The sequence below is a fragment of the Coenobita brevimanus genome, chromosome 1, assembly GCF_032717465.1.
Source record: "Coenobita brevimanus isolate Jiangsu-jjx chromosome 1, ASM3271746v2, whole genome shotgun sequence".
Lineage (NCBI taxonomy): Eukaryota > Metazoa > Arthropoda > Malacostraca > Decapoda > Coenobitidae > Coenobita > Coenobita brevimanus.
Genome location: NC_136954.1, coordinates 7243006 through 7256533, shown reverse-complemented (window position 1 = coordinate 7256533; position 13528 = coordinate 7243006). Strand labels below are relative to the sequence as shown.

At 44.0% G+C, this 13528-nt stretch overlaps 1 protein-coding gene across 1 annotated transcript in view; it reads right to left on the bottom strand.

The window, feature by feature from the left end:
• Positions 1-952: 952 nt before the first annotated feature.
• Positions 953-13528, bottom strand: part of LOC145413396 (glutamate receptor 1-like) — a 229139-nt gene continuing 216563 nt past the window's right edge. Inside the window, exons 2-3 of the mRNA XM_080283111.1 lie at positions 1248-1400; positions 953-1002 (exon numbers count right to left, since the gene is read on the bottom strand). Coding sequence (XP_080139237.1) covers positions 953-1002; positions 1248-1400 — 203 coding nt within the window. The remainder of the gene's footprint in view (positions 1003-1247; positions 1401-13528) is intronic.

The window sequence follows — 13528 nt, the reverse complement described above, 5'->3', positions numbered from 1 at the left end:
AGAGAGAGAGAGAGAGAGAGAGAGAGAGAGAGAGAGAGAGAGAGAGAGAGAGAGATTACATCATCAGAACAAACAGGTCAGAGTCATGTGAAACGCACACAAGGATAGCGAGCAATTATAGTTTCTATCTAAAAATAGGTTATAACATTATCTGACACTACGGCCGGTATTCTCGTCTGTTTAGGAAGCTCCCTAACACCGTTTCCTAACCTATTTAAGTTGTTTACACCTTACTGTCCTCTTTTGTGTAACATAAATCCTTCAAATATCGCCATACTCTGCATAACTAGACGTATCCAATAATAAATTGCTAAAGAGGATGTGTTGAGGCCCTTTCCACAGCGTATCCAATAATAAATTGCTAAGGATGAGGTGTTACGGCCTTATCCATAGCAATTTACTGAGCATATTATACCTGTGTATTCTGCTGCATGTTACCTGTATCGTTTAAATATCGACGTAGTTTGCATCCATAACATGGCAGAGGGTACGGAGGTGTAAGAGACAGAATAAACAGCTATGGAAGTGGTGTTAGGAAATTCCCAAAGCCACTTAAACAAGGACCCTTAATCTGGAACTCGAGAAGTCACAAATCCTAACCCCCCGTCCCCAACTCTAGCCTCTCATTCAAGGACACACAACACATTCATCTAATCAATGTCGTTTCTGTACGTCTGAGTCTACAAATATCCTCTTCCTTTACTGCCTCTTCCTAACAGAATTACACTCCTAACACATGCCGCATACAAGGATCCCTTAGCACGGAAGGACAGCACATTCAGTGTCAGGAGAGGCAACAGCTCCCTGAATTTTCTCCAAGCACTCTTTACCCTACCCATTGAACTAGTTCCAGCCCCATCTCCAGCATATAACATGTCCCCCAAATAGCAAAACTCTTTCACACACTCAAGTGACTCTCCAGCATGGCCAATCCTTTCACGTATGCTAACCTCTACACGCTCTCCCCGACACACAAGAAATCGGCATTATTTCGCAGCGTACCTATAATACCACTACATGTCATTGGCACCCAAATCATAAACACTGCACAAGATGGAGTTATTTTCAAAGATGGAGTTGTAATCGTTCAAGACTCATAGAAAAACACCTGATCACTCAATTAGTCTAAAAACTAAAACATCTCAACAAAGATTCACACTTTCAGATCATGAGCAGAACCAAAATTCACCTCAAACTCAGAGAATATATACGAACAAACTCAAGAGGATACAAAGCCGAACACTCACTCAGTCTGGAGATCTTGAAGGCATCGGCAGTGCTGATAATATCGACGAAGGCGTGTAGCTCGAGTCCGCGGCTGGTGGAGTTTTGGTTGTACTGCTTGATGGCGTGGAGGAAGGCGCCCTGTATGTCCCTTGAGTCACGGTCAAAGATGGCACCTGTAGAGAGGACGAAGAGGGTTGTTAGAAAAGTTTACCTGGGGAATTATAAGGTGTTTTCTTTGTCTAATGGAATCTATAGAGTGAAAGACGAGAATTTGCTATGACAGCTAGCTGGGAAAATTTAGTGCTCTCTCTCTCTCTCTCTCTCTCTCTCTCTCTAACTAATAAAGCCTCGTCACCCTCGCACTTGAAGAGTGGAAGAAGAGAGTTTAAGTGAGTTTGCTGACAGCCATGTATAGTCAGACTGAAGGGTTGATTTGACTAGTACCCAAGGAGATTTCAAAACAGCGTCGTTGAATTATAAAGTATCACAATTTGGTACTGAAGTTGACTGACCTTGTTTCGTCATACAGGTGACGCGCCATCCATCCATTCACTCAATGTAGCGAGGTCTTCTGGTGACTACAATGAATATCAACCCACGCGTTTCCTATAACGCTGGAAACCTATTAAAGAGAAGTGCAGTAGTAACGAGTCGCTATGGCCAGACTTACTGGACATACATACATACATCCATACCACCATACATATTTACGGCACCTCGCACGATATGAGGCATCGCTTTCCTTTTTGCGTAGCCAGTGTTGTTCTGCACTCTGTACTGTATCATCATCATCATCATCATCATCACACCCTAGCAGTTGTGCCGCCAGTTTTCAGATGGTCAGTCAATCAATCAGTCATCATCATTCCAACTCTAACTTTTACCGAAGAGATGAAGTTAGGTAGGATCTAGAAACAAAGAAAACGAGAGCACAGATGTAAGACTAATTCGAAGCAGTGACACACAGCCACTCACGTATCATCTAGGTCATGATAGCTTTCACTTCGAGTTAAAAAATAAATCAGCTTTATCTTATTTTATACTAATAAGCAACCCCCTCCCTCAAATACTAAACTGACGTCTACATTTCGCTTCTGTGCATATAAAACAAGGTACTGCCAATATCATAGATTACTAGTGCTTTCAGACGGCATGTCACTTAATATTACGTATTGTTTCTCTGGTTTGCTGTCTACTTCTGTATTCATGTGTGTGTGTGTGTGTGTGTGTGTGTGTGTGTGTGTGTGTGTGTGTGTGTGTGTGTGTGTGTGTGTGTGTGTGTGTGTGTGTGTGTGTGTGTGTGTGTGTGTGTCTTTCCGTTTTATGTTGTTTTTTATGTGAGTACCCGCGTGAGTACGAGCGCATATGCACGAAAAAGAAAGAAGTCTGTAAATAATAAATTCTGCAAAGGAAAATATGCATACAACAAAATCACAGCTTCGTTTATCACCATGTTCCCACCTTGTCCTCGACCCCCTCTGTCCCCCCCCCCCTCCAGACCAACTCCTCTCCTGCCCCTGCCCCTTCCCCCTCTGCTGCCCTCTTCGTCTACTTCTTCCCTTCCTCACTTTCCCCTCCCCCGACTCTCCCCTCCCTGCCAGACTCCATCAACTTGGGATCTTCAAGATTTTGTGGATCTTGTGGTGATGGCGGTTCCGTGGAAGAAGGGCCCTTGTCTTTCAATTTACATATTTCTTTGATGTGTCTCTCCCTCCATCTGCCCCTTCCCTCCCTTTCCCCCCTTTCTCCTCTCCTTCACCCCTCTCCCGTCCAATCCTCCCTTCCTCCCTTTCATTCTCCCCATCTTTCCCTTTCATCCCCTTCCTTTCTCCTTGATTATGAGTTCTTGCTTCTTCCCAATCTCTTTCCTCTCTTTTTCCCCCTCTTCCCTCTTCCTTTCTGTTCTTCCATCCTCTTCATCCTCTCTCCCCCCTTCCTTCTCCTCGTCTCCACCCTTCGGCCATTATATTCTGGACTTCTAACCCATGCCTCCTCCTTCTCCCCTTCCCTGCCTCCTCTCTACCCTCTTCCCTACCTCCTCTCTTCCCCCTCCTCTACTTCCTCTCTTCCCATCTCCCTACCTCCTCTATTCCCTTACCCTACCTCCTCTCTTCCCCCTCCCTACCTCCTCTTTTCCCCCTCCTTACCTCCTCTCTTCCCACCTCCCTACCTCCTTCCTTTCCACCTCCCTACCTCCTCTCTTTCCACCTCTCTACCTCCTCTCTTTCCCCCTCCCTACTTCCTCTCTTTCCACCTCCCTACCTCCTCTCTTTCCCCCTCCCTACCTCCTCTGTTTCTACCTCCCAACCTACTCTCTTTACACTTCCCTACCTCCTCTCTTTACACTTCCCTACCTCCTCTCTTTCCCCCTCCCTACCTCCTCTCTTTCCCCCTCCCTACCTTCTTTCTTTCCATCTCCCTACCTTCACTCTTAACCCCTTCCTACCTTCTCTCTTTTCACCTCCCTACCTCCTCTCTTTTCACCTCCCTACCTCCTCTCTTTTCACCTCCCTACCTCATCTCTTTCCACCTCCCTACCCACTCTCCTTACACCTCCCTACCTCCTCTCTTTCCACCTCCCTACCTCCTCTCTTTCCCCCTCTCTACCTCCTCTCTTTCCCCCTCTCTACCTCCTTTCTTTCCACCTCCCTACCTCCTCTCTTTCCTCCTCTCTACCTCCTCTCTTTCCACCTCCCTACCTACTCTCCTTACACCTCCCTACCTCCTCTCTTTCCCCCTCTCTACCTCCTCTCTTTCCCCCTACATACATCTCTTCCCCTCATCCCAAGCTTCCCCCTCTCACCCTCTCCCATCCTCTTCCTTCACTTTCTCAGCTGTGTGTTTCTAGTTTCTTTTCCTCTCTCAGATTCTTTTCTTTTCCCTCTCCTTTCTCCCCATTTCCTTCGCCCCTGCTTTCTTCAAGTCTCCCCATCCTCCCACCAACTCCCCTCTCCCCCATTCTCTCGTTTCCCCCTCCTCTCCTCCCTTTTACCACATCCTTCTCCTCATGACTACTGTGTTTCCAGGTTCCTCACTCATTCCTTCCTCTTCCCCTTTCTCCTCGCTCCCCTCTTCCCCCTCTCTCCATCTTTCTTCCCTCTTCCCCCAGTCCCCCCTCCCAATCCTCTTGGTATTGTGTATTCAGGGTTCTTGCTGATGCCCCAATCCCTTCTTCTCCTCCCTACCATCTCCCTCTCACCCATTCACAAATCTCCTCTTCCCTCCCTCTCCTCCCCTCTTTCTCCCTCCGTCTCTCCCCTCACCTCCCCTCGGTCATTGCGTTCAGGGTTTCTTGCATGCTACCCCCCCTCTTCTTCTCTTTCTACCCTTCCCCTCCTGCATATCCTCCCCCCACTTTACGTCCTCTCCCCTCCAACTCTTCCCTCTTCTCTCCCCCTATCCCCCAGGGTTCCCACCCTTCCTTCTCTTCCACCCCCTCCATCATCACATACTTTCTTCCCCCACTCCTTCTTCGTCTTCGGCCTCCTCCGTTCTCTCCCTCACTCCTCTCTTCCATCTCCTCTCCTCCTCTTCTCCTTTTTCTCCCCTCCCCCTCCATTACTGTTTCCCTCTTTCCCTGCTCCCATTCTTACCATCATTCTTTTCCCCCCACTCCTCTTTCTCTGCTTTCGCCTCCCTCCGTCCCCTCTTCCTCGCTCTTTTTACTCTCCTGTTGCTTCTGCTCCCTTCTATCCCACCCTTGCCATCCCACCTCCCCCTCTCTCTTCCTCTCCCATGTTCCACCTCTCACCCTTTTTCTTTCTCTCCCTCCTCCCTCTTAACCTCTTCTGTCCTTCTTTCCCTTTCCACCTTTGTCTCTCGCCCCTCACCTCCTCTTTCCAATGTCTCTTCCTACTTCCTCCTTTACCCTTTCCTTCATCCGTCCCCTCTCTCCACTCACCTCTTCTCTTTCCCATCCTTCCCTCTCTTACCTCTCCTCTTCCCCTTGTCCCACACTCAGTCTAATTCCCATCCTCCCCCCCACCCTCGCCTTTCCTTACACCCTCTCTTACTCCTTCCTCCATTTTTCCATCCCACTCTTACCTCCACTCTTATCTCCCTTTCCCTTTTTCTCTCCTTTTGCCTCACCCTTTCCTTCTTTCCCTTCTTCTACATCCATCTACATCACCCTCTCTATTCTCTCCCAATCTCTCTCCCTACCTCTCCTCTATTCGTTCCCATCTTTTCTCTTCCCCTTTGTGCCCTGTCTCCATCTCTCTCCCTACACTCCCTCTTCTCATTTCCTCATCCTCCTCCCCACTCCACCCCACCTCCCTATCTCCCTCCTTATATCGCTTTTACCATCTTCTTTCTTCCCCTCTCCATCCCAATTTCCCATCTCTCTCCCTTTTCTCCTTCTCGCTCCCTACATCCCCACTTCTCCCTTCCATCTTCGTTCTCCCCCTCTCCCTACCTCCTCTCTTCACTCCCTACCTCCAGCCACTGTGTCTCCGGGGTTTCTTTGGAGGGAATATTTCAAGGTACACATAACCTGCCACTTTGGGGAGAGAAGGGGAGGCAGAGGGTGTTTCCTCCTCCTCGTCTTCCTCCATCATCATCATCATCATCATCATCATCAACAGCAACAATCAACCAATTATCAATCGTCGTCGTCGTCGTCAGAGAGAGAGAGAGAGTGTGTGTGTGTGTGTGTGTGTGTGTGTGTGTGTGTGTGTGTGTGTGTCACTTTCATCAGCCTTCCGTCCTGTTCCTTGGCTACAGAATCTCGAAATACAAAAGTCTGGGCCGTTCAGGTGACTCAGGAGACTTTGTAACACCGCTTCCTGCCCGACTCATTTGGCATATTACACCTGACCATTACACCTAACCATTACACCTTACCATTACACCTTACCATTACACCTTACCATTACACCTAACCATTTACACCTTACCATTACACCTTACCATTACACCTTACCATGTACACCTTACCATTACACCTAACCATTTACACCTTACCATTACACCTTACCATGTACACCTTACCATTACACCTAACCATTTACACCTTACCATTACACCTTACCATGTACACCTTACCATTTTGCATATTTCATCTTACCATTTTCTTTGTATGTTCTTTATATCGTATTGATGTTGACGTACTTTGCTTCAATGAAACAGATGATGATGATGATGTGGACTATGCAGAATAAATCACTAAATAAACAACTAAAAAAATCACTATGAAGAATAAATCCATAAAGGAAAGGCATTACGAATCAACAACGCTGTTTGGCATAAGACCCTCTCTTTAAAACAGCGTCATTTTCAGTGCCTTGCTTTTTTTTTTTTTCAGCAGCGTCAAAACAGCCTACGCTCTCTCTCTCTCTCTCTCTCTCTCTCTCTCTCTCTCTCTCTTCATATCATTTTTCTCTTGTGCTATCTTCAAGCGAATTTTATCAACTTAGGTGGCTTTGTTTGACCTGGAGGAGATGCAAATAATCTTCACTAATTCTTGCACTCATGACGTCTCCTGGGTTTCACTGCTGCCATCTCCAAACATCTTCATTCATCTTAGGAGACTTGAAGACGCTGAACATACAGTCTATCATCTTTTCTACTAGATCATTTTCACTTTAACCTGGCCTAAAATTATCTCTCCACCTTTAGTACTGAGCTGCAGCAAGAGAATAACATTAAAATATGATGCTAGTAATGAAGAGATGCTATGCAATAAAGAACGTAGAGCCAGATCATTCTCATTCTGCCACTGAGGTTTGTAATATCAGCTGCAACAGGACGAAAATCTGGGCCAAGTTTATGTAAAAGGACTATAGGTGAAAATTCCAAGCGAAAAGAAATTGCCTGTTGGGAGAAAGAATAAAATAATGTCTGAATAACAACCAGCATATTTCGTCCTTGTAGGGAAGACGTTAAAGAAGGCAATATCCTACCCCGCCAGCTCAAAGACTCTTTCCTGAAAAGAAAGTAGATTAGTAGAAAGATAGATAAATACCCTTAGACAAAGATGGATGGACGGACGGGTGGATGGATGGATGGATAGACAGATAGATCTATCTATCTATCTATATACCTAGGCTGCTTCCCCCAAGGAAAGGGAGGTAGCCGAGACAGGACGACACACTCCCCATTTATTCATCCATTCAAACACATTCATTCGCATCTTAGCCCCAAGGGGAGAACGGACAGATCCTCACCGCACCACACCGCACAAGGGTCAACTGCGCAATGCAATCAGTGACATCCGCAGCAGAGCCCGACAGCAGAGCTGGTTTACCCCTGCCACATCATAACAGACCCATCCCCTTACCCGCACCTGACCTGACTAGCTGATCAGACCAAATACGGGAGAATATCCCCTCATGGCTGCGTCATCACTTATTCATTCACAATTTCTCTCCATTTATTTCTGTCACGCACAGCCACTCTTCCTTGCTCAACAGACATCCCTCTCGCATCCAGTGCTCTCTTCACACTGTCCATCCATCCTATTCGTGGTCTTCCTCTCAGCCTGACACCTCTCACATCAGATCTAGTTATCTTTTTCACCAATCGCTCATTATCCATTCTCTCCATATGCCCAAACCATCGCAACACCCTCTGCTCAACTCTACCAATCATCTCCCGAACAACTCCAGTTCTCCTTCGCACTTCATCATTTCGCACTCGATCCATACGCGTCACTCCACACATACTCCTCAGACACCTCATCTCCATTACATTCAAACTTTTCCTCTCTGCTACACCCATATTCCATGTTTCAGCCCCATATAACGCAGTCGGTACCACAACACCCTCATACAACCTTCTCTTTACATCCATTCTAAGCGAACGACATCTAAACACTTTTTTCATTCCTCCCAGCACCTTTCCTACTTCATTTATTCTAAACTTCACTTCTGCATCTATTCTTCCATCCACAGCAACATGTGACCCTAGATATTTAAAACACTCCACCTCCTCAAGCAACTCGCCATTCAAAACTATATTCATCCCCCTACCATCTACAGACAGATAGATAAATAAATAGATAGACAGATATAGATAGGTAGAAAGATAGATAAATACTCATAGACAGAGATGGATGGATGGATGGATGGATGGATGGATGAATGGATGGATGGATGGATGGATGGATGGATGAATGGATTGATGGATGGATGGATGAACTGATAGAAGGATGGAAGGATGGATGGATGGATAGACAGACAAGTAAATAAATAGATAAAAAGATAGATACTCGTGGATGGATGGATGGATCGATCGATGGACAGATAGATAGACAGAGACAGATAGATAGATAGATTGATACTCGTTGAGATGGATGGATGGTTGGATGGATGGCTAGATGGATGGATGGATGGATATAGACAGATAGATAGATATAGATACTCGCAGATGGAGAAGGATGGATTGATGGATGGATGGATGGATGGATGGATGGATGGATAGACAGATAGAGAAATAGATAGAAAGCCTAGATAGATAAATAGATAAATACTCGTAGAATCAGTGATGGACGGATGGATGGATGGATGGATGGATGGATGGAGGGATGGATGGATGAATGGATGGACAGATAGATAGGTAGATAGACAGATAAGAGAGAAACTGACAGACAGATACAGATAGATAGATAGATAGACAGAAAGACATACACCCAGATATATAGACAGATAGATAGATAGATAGATAGATAGATGGATGGATGGATGGATAGAGAGATACAGATATAGACAGATACAGACGGACTGATAGACAGACAGATGAAACTGTGTACAAACAACGCACTTCAGTACTGGAATATGGAGGAACGAACGCTATATATTTACGTCTAATACTGATTGGCCTTTGTTTCGCCGGTACAGTCACGGTCAAAAGTCCTCTCCCCTACCCTCGTGGCGGCTGCTTGAGGAAGGGGAGACTTTAATAGAGTGTATCAGTAGTTTTTAATACTGGTTTCGTTTTGGTGTGGGACGGGAAGGAGGAAGGGAACTTTTGTCATTCGCCCAGAATGGCTGAGTATTGGGTTGAAATTAAATTAGCTTAAGAAGATTAAATTAGATAAGGAAATTTTACAAGGTGATGAAAAGATCAAATAAGCTCAAGAAACTAAATCAGGTTAAGAGAAGAGATGATAAAATGTTACAAGAAAACTAAATTAGGATAAGATATGATTAGGTGAAGGGAATATTGAATTTGATCATTAGATAACACCCTCAGGCTTCTCTACTCACTGGAATTAAATCATCTGACGTGAGCTGGAACACAGTACTTAAGTTGTTTTAATCTCTCTCTCTCTCTCTCTCAGTCGAGGCCCTTTAGTTTTATATATATACATATATATATATATATATATATGGTCTTGACATAAGGAACATTTTTCGTCAATCTTCAGAGTCCAAAACGCTGCTCAAAAAAGTACCATCGCTTAATTACACTCGTCCATAAAATTTTCGTTCAAGCTTCGTGTTTCGAAGGCTGGTCTGAAATGTAACACAGATTGAGCATAAGTTTTTCCCTCGGGCTTCAGTTCTCGGAAAGTTAAAAATATACACAAATTTCGAAAAGCTGAAAACATGCACAGCTGTTTCGTTCACCCTCCAATTTTTGCATAACTAAAAATATATATAAGGTTTTAGTCCAATCTTCAATTTTTGACAAGCTGGCACTGTATGAGTTTTTTGTTTGATTTCCAATTGTTGACAGGCTGGTGTGAAAGGTAGGCCTACAGCAACGAAGGCATACATTTTTTCCGAGTTATTATTTTCAAAAACACACACACACAAAAAAAAAAATCCTTAATCTTGATATACGTACATGTTTCCTTCGATCTGCAATTTTCGAGAACCAGAAAGTATGGATGAATGATTCTCGTTTGACCAAATAAAAAAAATAATAAAAGATGGGTATACGTAGCTATGTTTTTCGCTCGATCACCATTTTCTTTAAAGGATGATGACGGTAATACAATAGTTTTTCATTCAATTTCCAACTTTAGAAAAGTAGGCCAAAAATGAAGCGCTGCTTTTTTTTTTTTTTTTTTTTTTAATGCAAAGAAACAACTAATGATGAGAAGCCCGCAAAGTTGTTCCTTAAATAAATAAATAAATAAATATGCCGAATTCAAGATCCATTTATTTTGAGATGCCTGAACACACTACGTTTAAAAGAATGGAGGTCACAGACAGAGGGAAATACAGATTGGGGGAGCTCAAAGCTCATAAGTTGCATATGTTTCCCTCCTTTGTCCTTCATCAGCCAACCTTCCTCGCAGTTTCCACGTTACCGCGTTCTATCATATTCTTATCTCTATTTAATGGCTCTTTCATCAGCCCAGCTCGGCCTTATCTGCAGCATTTTGTCTCGCCCAACAGACTGTGAGCTTCAGGAGTCACAATTTCGCTTTTATTACCACCGTAGCTCACGGGACTGGCCCCATCTCAGTCGTAGCGGCGGGTATACAAGATGGAGTAAAATACCATTATTCGGGAATATCAAAGCCATCGCTGGGCAGGGGTGAGGGAAGCTAAGGATTCATATTCATAAAAATCCTTCAGCTTCGTATCTGCATAGGACCGTTTGTTTACCTTTTATCTTAACTCGTACAGCTACCAACCAGATACCAAGCAGACTGCAGTGATTAATAATGTGAAGAATGCGAGAAAACAAAATGTATCTTGGTAAAAATTAATTGCTATGGTTCAGCGTTCGTGAATTCCGACTCAGAAAAATCGCCTGGCAAATATTAATGCTTCAGCCTTCCCTGGGATTAATGAAATTGGTCAGATGTTTCATTAGTCCATATTTCCCGTCTATCACTCATCAGGCTTGCATTAGGAACGCGTACTTCAGAGCACATGAAGGTACTGAATGAATATAAGTCCTCTTCAGAAACGAATATGGTTTTGGTCCATAGTATGTATCAAAATGCAAAAACGATAGACGGATAGTCAAAACTGAGAGCTATTAAAAATTACTTCCTATACCCGCCGTCAGAACGAGAACGTAAATTGAGGCAAAATTATCAATTAATACTCAGTTAAAACTGGCTACACATCCATCCACTCAAGATTCAAGCCTCTAAACAAGTGGCACCACCTCACAGACCCTCGCTATGTGGATCTCTCTGTAAGTCATTCATTTCTGTCCAAAGGAAATATCAGGATGACTTACAATAGTCTTTGGTCTGTCTATGCTCCCTTCCTCTCAGTCTTGGCCTCAATCTTCCGTGCCTGTCTAACTTATTGCCCCGCACGGCTCCCTTCGTCTCCTAATTCCTTTAACACCCTTTTTCCCCTCACTAGCACTTCCTCCATTCCCCTCATTTCCTTTCTTTCCCCTTTGTTCTTCCAGTATTTTATTTCATCCCTTGGCCATCTCTCTCTCTCTCTCTCTCTCTCTCTCTCTCTCTCTCTCTCTCTCTCTCTCTCTCTCTCTCTTCATCTTGCTTTTCCTTGTCTGCCACTATCATTTTTCCCCTTCTCTCTCATTTTCTTTTCTTGCTTGTCTCTGTCCATTACTCTGATGATCTAAGTTGCGGGGGATCTGCAAGGTTCCTTCATACACACGAGGTATAATTTTCGGCGCCATTTCAGTAACTGCCTGGGTAAATTTGCTGCAGAGGGGCTGATGTAAACTGGGACGAGAGGCCAGACTTACGTTATTTTTTTATTTATTTTTATTTTTTACTCTCAGGCTTACATACCCACTCTCTGTTGAATAAAATAGTATGGCCTTAGCTGTAACAGACTACAAGAGTTGTCTCGACCATGTGAGGGTTAATTAGGAAAGTGGTATCTGGAAATCAATCATACCTACACATGGACTGAGTACTTTTGAAAGCGTGTGCATCTGTATGTGTGAATGACTGTGGACTTCGCATGTATATAACCATGTAAGTATGCGTGTGTACGTGTATGTGTACGTGCCATCGCATCGCTACATCCACTGTTTCTCTAAGTGTATTTATGAAAACGTGAGTGAATGGGTGTACTATGCATGTATGTTTGTGTATACGTATGTGGCCGAACGAATGACTGCGATGTATAATATGCAAACTATTTATGAATGCGTGTGAATGACCAAGCGGACGATTATACCAAGGGCAGGATTACGAGAAAACAGACAAGTAAGGAAGTAAAGGAGGACTGTGGGTTATTGGGGATGTGACTGAGTGTGTTATGAGAAATACTTTGAGATGGTTTGGCACTGAGGAGAGGATGGAGAATGAGAGACTGACTAGATGAGTGTATGTGGGTGAGGTGGAGGGGGAGAGGATGAGGGGGAGACCAAGGATGAGATGACGGGACAGAGCGAAGAGATATACAGTATGAGAGACGGGGCTGTGAGTTTGGAGAGAGGGCAACTTCACAACATTCACTAGCTTTATGGTGGTGTAGAAACGATCGCTCCTGTACCACTACGTTTTTAATATATATTTCGTACCCTTTACTTTACCTGCACAAGAAGCATTACCACTCACAGACTCTCTGGTATGGGGGTGGCATTTTGAGAACACCTACGACTATGGCTCATTATGGCTCACACTACGACTATGGCTCTTTATGGCTCACACTACGACTATGGCTCATTATGGCTCACACTACGACTATGGCTCATTATGGCTCACACTACGACTATGGCTCATTATGGCTCACACTACGACTATGGCTCATTATGGCTCACACTACTACTATGGCTCATTATGGCTCACACTAAGACTCACTGACTGTGTTATGGGATGGCATTTTGAAAACACCTTAGTAGTAAAAGTGTTAGGTTAATATTGTCAAGATCTTGGGACTCACTTTTAGCTCAGTAAAATCATATGGTGCCGTCCCGAGTGGAAGACAAGAACTGTACTGACCATGCGAGGGTTAATAGTGACAATACAAATACTCAGGCTTCTCTATCTCACTGTCAGATGAATGATATCGTCTGGCACTGACTTTCCCATCTATGAGAGGATGAATGGCAATAATAATAACTCTCACGCTCTTGCAACTCATTCACCTGAGTTAAATCATCTGGCATTAGCTGGAGTACAAGAGTTATCCGGACCATGAAACGGTTGCTGGTGAGGGGAGTGGATCAAGAAAGACTGGTGGTAGCAGCAGGTATAAAATCAAATTATTAAATATATACTTGACCATGGATTCAGTATTGCAAGAACCGATGAATCTGCCATTGAGTGGGAAGCATGCAACTAAAATCACCCAACTGTATCAAGCATATAAAACAAAATCAACAGAAAATATTATCACGTGAGTAAAAGGGTAATGTCTCATTTTTTTCCCCCTTCTTATCCCGTATACGATTTCCTTATAGATTC